Raw genomic sequence first — 9481 nt, 5'->3', positions numbered from 1 at the left:
CAGCTTTCTGTTTTCTTTCTGAAATTAAGGAGAGACCTGGCGCCTCTCTTTCTCTCACACTGAAAAATCCATTTTGAAGAATCACGGAATGGGAAAAACATGTTGTGAATCTTCTGGAGCAAAATGTTGCAGGTAATGTCCTTTTTTTTTTTTTGTCATTATTTTTTTAAATGACAAACTACCTATATAACATTTAGTGCCTCCTTGGCACTGTAGCTCAGATGTGAGGATGACTGTTCCTGGGCTGGGTTGGGAGAAGGGTGGTGTTGGGATGATTTTGGGTAGAGAGTAAGAGGGAAGGAACGAGGAAGAGAAGAAGGCAGGGGAGGAATATATATATATTCCTGAGATCTCCCTGTATAGCCCAGGCTGGTCTTGAACTCACTCTGTAGCCAGTGTTGACCTTGAACTCATTGTGATCTTCCAGCCTCAGCCTCCCAAATGCTGGGATTACAGGCATGTACACCACACCTGGCTGGCTGAGTATATTATTGTCATAAAGGTGAAGAGGCCAAAGAATGACTCTTATTGGGTAGTGGTGATTGCTATGGGAACTGAACAGCCAAACTTGAAATAACTAAGTGGGTCATTTTTCCCATTAGAATGTACACCATCAAGAAGTGACACTGATCCAAGTATGTTAGTACCCAGCACTTGAGAGGTGGAGTAGAGATAGGAACCAAAGCAAGGCCCTGCTACATGATGAGTTTATGGCCAACCTGAGCTAATGAGACCCTGTCTTTAAAAAGAAAAAAGACAGACAAGATGGTGGGCATCTTTAATTCCAGCACTTGTTCTTGGGAAACAGGGACAGGTGGATCTCTTGTGTTCCAGGAAACCCAGGGTTCCATAGAGAGACCCTGTCTCAAAAGAGACAGGTTGTAAGTAAGTAAAACTTAGTATCTTCTTTTTTATCTAACAGGAAAGAATGTTTAAAATTAATGAAATGCCTTTTGGAACAGTTGAAAAAAGAGTTTCAAGAGCTAGATGCATTCTGTTCTTACCATGTGAAAACTGCCATCTTTCACCTGTGGACCCAGGAGCCCCAGGACAGTCAGTGGGACCTCAAGAATCTAAACTCCTGCTTTGATAAGTTTCTGACATTCTTTCTTGAGTGCCTCAGGACAGAGAAACTGGACCATTATTTTATTCCAAAGTTCAATCTATTCTCTCAAGAACTAATTGACCAAAAATGTAAAAAATTTCTGTCACAGATAATTGAACATGAAAGAAATAATGGATTTCCAATATTTGGAAAGCTTTGAAACTATGTGTTTGTGTATACATTATAATGTGTTCCTATGGGTTCATAAGTCAGGGGTTGATGCCAGATGTCTTCTTCAATCATACTTCACTTTTGGGGGTGGTGGCGAGAGTGTTAGTTTCAAGACATGGTTTCTCTGTGTAGTCCTGGCTGTCTTGTAACTCAAGTCCTCATGCTTGCAAAGCAAGTAAGTACTATAGTGACTGAGCTGTCTTCCCAGCCGGAAATTGTTTTGAAATGAAAGTGGATTAAAGCGACTGAAGTCCACTGTGGTGGGATATGCCTGTGGGCTCCTGACCCCTTTGCCTCAAGAGTCGAAAGCGAAACGAAACTGCCCTCAGGTCCAGGACTGCAGATGCCTCCTGTGGAGAGAATGCCTGGAGTTGCAGCACTTGAGAAGTGTCCTCAGTTTGGGTTTTATTGCTATGAGCAGACACCATGTGCTGGGGACAGCACACAATGACAGGGACTGGGATTGGGGCATCTCAGTAGTCCCTGGCAGCTCTTAAAACAGTTGTTCCCCTTTCTCCTAACCTTAGCCCTGGACAACGGCTGTATAGATTTCATTTGTGCAATTATTCTATTATATCTGACTTTTTTTTTTTTTTACTTTTTTCTCCTTCTGTTCTGGTGAGTTCTGTGGAACTAGGTGTTCCTTGATGTAATGATTTTTTTTATGTTTTTTTTTTTTAAAGATTTATTTATTTATTATATGTAAGTACACTGTAGCTGTCTTCAGATGCACCAGAAGAGGGCGTCAGATCTCATTTTGGGTGGTTGTGAGCCACCATGTGGTTGCTGGGATTTGAATTCATGACCTTCCAAAGAGCAGTCAGTGCTCTTCCCCACTGAGCCATCTCACCAGCCCAGATGTAATGATTCTTAAACAATTAAAAAAATGAGGTGCAGGGCAGTGGTGGTGCATGCTTCAATCCCAGCACTTGGGAGGCAGAGGCAAGTGGATTTCTGAGTCCAAGGCCAGCCTGGTCTACAGAGTGAGTTCTAGGACAGCCAGGGCTACACAGAGAAACCCTGTCTCAGAAAAAAAAATTGAGGCATGGGGCACAGCATAATCCTAATGGCTCAGGTGCATGCTGTGTGTTCTCATCTTGGAAAAAATGTGATAACTTCACAATGGTAATTCCAGATTAATGCTTGACTTGTAAAGAAAGTTTGAAGAAATTATTAGAAAATGAAATAGAGCCAACATTGGGACCCCAAGAAAGAAAAAAAAAACTATTGAAGTTCTTAAGTAAATTTTGCACAACATTTGAGAGTGGTTCCTGGATAAGCAAGTATAGGATATACAAACCTTATACTAAGCTGGATGGTGGTGGCGCACGCCTTTAATCCCAGCACTTGGGAGACAGAGGCAGGCGGATTTCTGAGTTCCAGGCCAGCCTCGTCTACAGAGTTCCAGGACACCCAGGGCTACACAGAGAAACCCTGTCTCGAAAAACCAAAAAAAAAAAAAAAAAAGAAAGCTAAGGGAACTATTAACGGTTAACTTGATTCTTTCTGGCCACCGCCTGGCAGCTTTGCCCATGTCATTTATCATTAGAACTTCACAGGAAAATGCAAGTAGCTGGCCTTGGAGCTCTGAGCTCTGAAGTATAATAAGTTAAAAGTTGAATAATGATAAGTTTGCAATTATTATTATTTTGGCTATAAGCCTGGGAATAAGGAAGCTTGAAACTTTTGGGAACAATTGTAATTCCTGATTCTTTGTGGGATATGATTATTCTTTTGAATTTGATTTGGCAATGGTTAGACAATGTCTTTTTTTTTTTTTTTTTTTTTTTTTTTTTTTTTTTTGCCTGCTTTTGGAGTATCAATAAAAGACTGGGGCAAGAAAAAGGCGAGTGAGCATGAGAAGAGCGTGTGAAGAGAGAATGTGAAGAGTGAGTGAAGAGAGAATGTGAAGAGTGAGTGAAGAGAGAATGTGAAGAGTGAGTGAAGAGAGAGTGTGAAGAGTGAGTGAAGAGAATATGAAGAATGAGTGAAGAGAGAATGTGAAGAATGAGTGAAGAGAGAATGTGAAGAGTGAGTGAAGAGAGAATGTGAGGTGTGTATGGAGAGTGTGTGAGTGAAAGGAGAGTGCATGTGGTGTGTGTGTGTGAGATGTGTGTGAAGAGTGTATGTGAGAGTGAAAGTGGAATGCACAGAGGTGAGCATGAGTGTGAGAGTTCAAGCGAGAAGAGCAGAGTGCACAGGAGTGTGCAGTATGCAGCCTCAAGCTGCGAGCAAGTGAGCGAGAGAGAAAGAGAGCAGAGAATGAGAGAGAAGAGAGAGAAACTTTAAGCCTTGAAAAATTGCCTGTTAGATTGTACCCACAAAGTAGTCTGTGTATATTTATTATGCGCCTTCCAGATATCCCTGCTTCCAGTTGAGAACTCTGATCATATGTTGAGGCTGGACCCCAATGACCATGACCAAGGCAACTCTTATTTTTTTTTAAAGATTTATTTATTTATTTTATGTATATGAGTACACACTGTACAGACTGTAGCTGTACAGATAGTTGTGAGCCTTCATCTGGTTGTTGGGTATTGACTTTAGGACCTCTGCTTGCTCTGGTCAGCCCCACTCGCTCCAGCCCAAAGATTTATTTACTATTGTACATAAGTACACTGTAGCAGTCTTCAGACACATCAGAAGAGGGCATCAGATCTCATTATGATGAGCCACTATGTGGTTGCTGGGATTTGAACTCAGGACCTTCCTTTCGAAGGCAGTCAGTGCTCTTACCCACTGAGCCACCTCTCCAGCCCAAAGGCAATCTTATAAGGGTCAACATTTAATAGACGCTGGCTTACAGGTTCAGAGGTTTAGTCTTTTTTTTTTTTTGAGACAGGGTTTCTCTGTATAGCCCTGGTTGTCCTGGAACTCACTCTGTAGACCAGGCTGTCCTGGAACTCAGAAATCTTCCTGCTTCTGCCTCCCAGTGCTGGGATTAAAGGCATGCGCCACCACTCCCCCAGAGTCTTTTATCTTTTTAGTCTTTTATCATCACAGCAGGAAGCATGGCACACTGGAGAAGTAGCTGAGAGTTGTACATTTTCATCTAAAGGAAGCCAGGAGCAGACTGTTACCCACATGGCTAGGAGGAGGGTCTCAAAAGCCCATCTCCACAGTGACACACTTCCTCTAAGAAGGCCACACCTACCTCAGCAAGGCCATTCTTCCTAGCAGTGCCACTCCCTGGGCCAAGAATATTCAAACCACCACAGATGCGGAGGCAGAAAAATAGTCCAGTGTGATCCTTGACTATATTTTTAGCCTGGGCTACACAAAACCTGCTTAAAACAAAGTACAAAGTGGCTAGAGAAGTGGTTCCCAGCACTTACTGCTCTTTCAGAGGACCTGAGTTGGTTCCCAGTATCCAGTGGCTGGCACAACTGTAACTCCAGTTCCAAGAGTCTTGTTTGAGCACTACACACACACACACACACACACACACTATTTTTTTAAGAGCACAAAAAGAAAAAGATGATGATGATCTATGATCTGATCCCATAATATGATAAGTGTGTTGACACTCATTTATAATCCTAGCACTTGAGAAGCCGATGTATGAGGCAAGGCCAGCCATGGCTACAGAATAAGATCAAAACAAAACCAAAACAAAATAAAAAAGCCACCACAAGCCAACAGCAGTCCCCACGAGTCACTATGAGTTTGGCTTGGGTCTGCTCACCTGTCATGACTCAAAAAGGTACATTTTCTTCTTCATTTTTCATTTTTTTCCTCTTTAGAATGATCAGAACGTAAGGAAGCTTTTTTTAGTATTTGGTATTTAATATTTTAGCTTTTTTCTTACTCTTTCTCATGAAATTCCCCCAACCCCTCAACACACACACCACATGGCTGTTTGTCTGTCAAATGGCTGATGTTCTCTTTGAATAAAAAATAAGAACCCCCAAAATGTGATTATAATAATTCAGATGTTATGGGGCTGGCAAAATGGCTCGTCACGTAAGAGCACTGACTACTCTTCTGAAGGTCCTGAGTTCGGATCCCAGCAGCCTCATGGTGGCTCACAACCACCCGTAATGAGATCTGACGCCCTCTTCTGGTGCATCTGAAGACAGCTACAGTGAATTACGCTGGAGCGAGCGGGGCCGGAGCAAGCGGGCCCAGAGCTCAATTCCCAGCAGCCACAAGATGGCTTACGGCCATCAGCTACAGTGTACTCATACACATAAAATAAATAAATAAATCTTAAAAAAAAATAATTCAGATGTTCACAGCACTGACTAAAATGAATATAATTATTTAGTATTCAGTTTCTCAAAATTCACTCACATATAAAGAGTATAATAAAAACGAAATACTAAAGATAAAAACAAAGACCTTGCCATATTAGAAAGGGAAAACAAATGTAATCTTTACCCAGTGAGATGCATTAAGAACTTAATGAGTATCACTTCTCACCTAGTAGAACCTGCAGAAGGTTGTGAGAGATCGTATTGGAAATGGTTCATTTAGATTTTGTTCAAACAGAAGAAATGCACTGCCTGCTCCTCTGTCCTAGGGTAGAAAGGAAGATTACATTCTCCATCAGCTCTACCTCAGGTACTTTATCATGTGTGCCTACGCATGTAACTTATTTTTACTTATTTTCATCCTTTATGTGTTTTTACAAAAGTAGTGGTGCCTAATGCAGAGAGATGGGACAGAGGATGACTGCATCCAAGCAGCATTCCCCAGGGACAGCTGACGCTCATTCCCTCTTTTTGTGTACTTTGTTTCATGTGTTGTTGAAGCAGCCTTTTTCAGTGTTCTGTAGCTGTTCCCTGTGTAACAAATCATGTCTGCCATGTGTGTTGCCTTCACCTTTTCAGTATTTTCAATAAATAAGATTTAAATGTTTTAATGTAGTAGAAGGTATCAGTCTTAGAGTTGTGCCTTGTTCTTTACATCTACTGGGTTTGAACATCAGAGAAAAAGTGTCAACACGAGGAGAGTTCTGAGGTCAATTAACAAGTAGAATGGCAGACCCCAACCACCCCCCCACAAAAAAATCCAAGCTCTGTTTAATATTTTCAAATGTGCCTTCCTCCCCAAGGTGGTACAGAAAGCCCTGGATTCAGTTCCCAGCACATAAATAAAGTGAAAAAGAAACCACAGGTCTTGAACGTCAGATCCTCCTGCCCCAGCCTCATCAATATTTGGGATTATATCCATATGCTGCCACACTGGGCTGGCTTTGCTCTTTTGATTTCAACTCATACTTTTATTTTTGATAACTATTTCCTTACTGTCCTGGTGGCTTTTGAAAGCTGACTTTAAGGGACAACCTTATTGAGATATAATGCACCACAGTTTATCCATTTGAAATGTTCAGTGGTGAATTTGGGTCCTCTGCAAGAACAGCCAGTGTTGTCCTTCCTTTTTTCTTCCCTCAAACAGCTTTTAATAGTTTTACTTCAGCCGGAAAATGTAGTCATTGAATAAGTTATAGGAACAGACAAAAGCAAAACAAGAAAACGGAACTTAGGGCTGGAGAGATGGCTCCGTGGCTAAGAGCACTGTGCTCTTTCAGAGGTCCTGACTTCAATTCCCAGCAACCACATGGTGTGTTACAAGCATCTGTAATAGGATCTCATGCCCTCTTGTGGTGTGTTTGAAAACAGCTACAGTGTACTCATGTAAATATAATTTTTTTTTTTTTTAAAAAAGAAAAGGAAACAGAACTTAAAGTGCTTTAGGCTGCCAACATAATAAACATGACAGGCAGAAAGAGGCGACCACCTAGCTATGTCCCCAACTCCTGAGAGAGGAGAGTCATTGTTACTGTTGTGGGTCCCCTTACCACTACTACCCCCTAATCTGAGCTCTGTGCAGTGTGTGTGTGTGTGTGTGTGTGTGTGTGTGTGTGTACGCAAAGGAATTTCAGAGGCAGAGAGGATAGAGGGATGAGAATACTCTAAACTAGAGACAAAGTGAAGGAGTGGAGCAAGGGAGCTCCTGCAGCCCTTGGCCTGCTTGGTCGGGGCCAGCCCTCCCCACCCTCCCCTCCCCCAAGGACTTAGGGAATACTGTTGGCTGAGCTGCAGCCACACTGCCCATTTCGCAGCTTCTGCCCTCATCCTTCACCAGGGCAGGGCTTCTCTGCCCACAGTGGGAGGCGCAGCCTAGAAACAGGGAACCCTCCGGGGGGTCTTAGGGTTTCTGGAGTGTCAGGAGCTGAGCCAGCAGACTGGTACACCCTGACAGGCTCCACCACCAGGACTTTACATTCTAGTTTGGCATTTTTGTCTAGAGAAAGCACAGCCTTGATTTGGGGCAGGTAGAGGGGAAGAGCAACAAGGGAAGCCACAGGGAGTGTGACGACCCTGTGCTCCATCACACTGCAGTGTCTCCATCCTCAAGGCATGTCTACTTGCCATTCAAAAGGGAATGATCTGAAGACAAGTTCCCATTTTGGAAACTCATGTACAGGCATTGATAGGAAGGAGGGAAGAGGATTGCAGGGGCGATAGGATGACAGCATACTGATCAGTGTCTTTTTATCCAGGCAACATGTATCTTACAGTATATGGCACACACACATACACACACACACACACACATACACACAGAAAGAGAGAGGGGGGGGAGAGAAAGGGAGAGAAAGGGAGAGAGAAAAGGAGAGAGACAGAGAGACAGAGAGACAGAGAGACAGAGAGACAGAGAGACAGAGAGACGCTTTTCCCAAAGTTACACAGAGCAGCAATTTGTAAGCTTTATTTTAGTGGACACACAGGAGTGTGTCTGATGTTAGCTGAAGACTAAGTGGTGTTCTGAGCCGTGTAAATCTTCAGAAGACAGGTTTTTGGTTTTGTCAGCCAAGGGCAGTGGAAGACAAAATGAGTTCCGCCAAGAACAACCTTCAAAGAAGCAGCCACAGTTGACAAGATCGACTTTCTGAAAGTCTGCATTGAAGGGCTGCAGAATCTCAGCAGTCCAATCAGTAGCTGGCTCCGCCCCCCCACCCCCCCCACCCCGTGCTGCTCACGAAGCTCACACAGGCACTTGGAATATGTTCTTTTAAGATTCCATGTCTTTTATATCCAGCTACTTTGTTGAAGTTATTTATCAGGTTTAGGAGCTCTCTGGTGGAATTTTTGGGGTCACTTAAGTATACTATCATACCATCAGCAAATAGTGATAATTTGACTTCTTCCTTTCCAATTCGTATCCCTTTGATCTCCTTTTTTTGTCTAATTGTTCTGGCTAGGACTTCCAGTACAATATTGAATAGGTAGGGAGAGAGTGGGCAGCCTTGTCTAGTCCCTGATTTTAGTGGGATTAACTCAAGAAAATCAGTGGCCTTCCTCTACACAAAGGATAAACAGGCTGAGAAAGAAATTAGGGAAACAACACCCTTTATAATAGTCACAAATAATTTAAAATACCTTGGTGTGACTCTAACTAAGCAAGTAAAAGATCTCTTTGACAAGAACTTCAAGTCTCTGAAGAAGAAAATTGAAGAAGATCTCAGAAGATGGAAAGATCTCCCATGCTCATGGATTGGCAGGATTAAGATAGTAAAAATGACCATCTTGCGGAAGGCAATCTACAGATTCAATCAATCCCCATAAAATTCCAACTCAATTCTTCACAGACTTAGAAAGATCAATTTGCAAATTCATCTGGAATAACAAAAATCCCAGGATAGCCAAAACTATTCTCAACAATAAAGGAACCTCTGGTGGAATCACCATCCCAGACCTTAAGCTGTACTACAGAGCAATTGTGATAAAAAACTGCATGGTATTGGTACAGTGGCAGGCAGGTAGATCAATGGAATAAAACTGAAAACCCAGAAATGAACCCACAAACCTATGGCCACTTAATCTTTGACAAAGGAGCTAAAACCATCCAGTGGAAAAAAAGACAGCATTTTCAACAAATGGTGCTGGCTCAACTGTCGGTTAGTATGTAGAAGAATGCAAATCGATCCATTCCTATCTCCTTGTACAAAGCTCAAGTCCAAGTGGATCAAGGACCTCCACATCAAACCAGATACACTGAAACTAATAGAAAAGAAAGTGGGGAAGAGCCTTGAACACATAGGCACAGGGAAAATTTTCCTGAATAGAACACCAATAGGTTATGCTCTAAGATCAAGAATTGACAAATGAGCTGGGTGGTGGTGGCGCACGCCTTTAATCCCAGCACTTGGGGAGGCAGAGGCAGGCGGATTTCTGAGTTCCAGGCCAGCCTGGTCTA

The 9481-nt window shown here is 42.6% G+C and overlaps 1 protein-coding gene and 1 pseudogene across 1 annotated transcript; one reads left to right on the top strand and one right to left on the bottom strand.

Moving 5' to 3' along the window:
* The first annotated feature begins 32 nt into the window (after positions 1-32).
* On the top strand, positions 33-1270 carry LOC116073422 (cyclic GMP-AMP synthase-like). Its single transcript, XM_031345331.1, has 2 exons — positions 33-132; positions 923-1270. The coding sequence occupies exons 1-2, from the start codon at positions 89-91 to the stop codon at positions 1263-1265; spliced, it is 387 nt and encodes a 128-aa protein (XP_031201191.1). The 5' UTR covers positions 33-88; the 3' UTR covers positions 1266-1270.
* A 6082-nt stretch (positions 1271-7352) lies between these two features.
* Positions 7353-9481, bottom strand: part of LOC116073653 — a 24490-nt pseudogene continuing 22361 nt past the window's right edge.

Source organism: Mastomys coucha, unplaced genomic scaffold (assembly GCF_008632895.1).
Source record: "Mastomys coucha isolate ucsf_1 unplaced genomic scaffold, UCSF_Mcou_1 pScaffold23, whole genome shotgun sequence".
NCBI classification, from domain to species: domain Eukaryota; kingdom Metazoa; phylum Chordata; class Mammalia; order Rodentia; family Muridae; genus Mastomys; species Mastomys coucha.
This window is presented reverse-complemented; position numbering and strand designations above follow the sequence as displayed.

What these genes read in the sequence shown, in the direction of transcription:
- LOC116073422 (XM_031345331.1), top strand. Translation starts at nt 89, where the DNA reads ATGGGAAAAACATGTTGTGAATCTTCTGGAGCAAAATGTTGCAG. An exon ending in TCTGGAGCAAAATGTTGCAG is followed by an intron (nt 133 to 922) that starts GTAATGTCCTTT and finishes TTTATCTAACAG; the next exon opens with GAAAGAATGTTTAAAATTAA.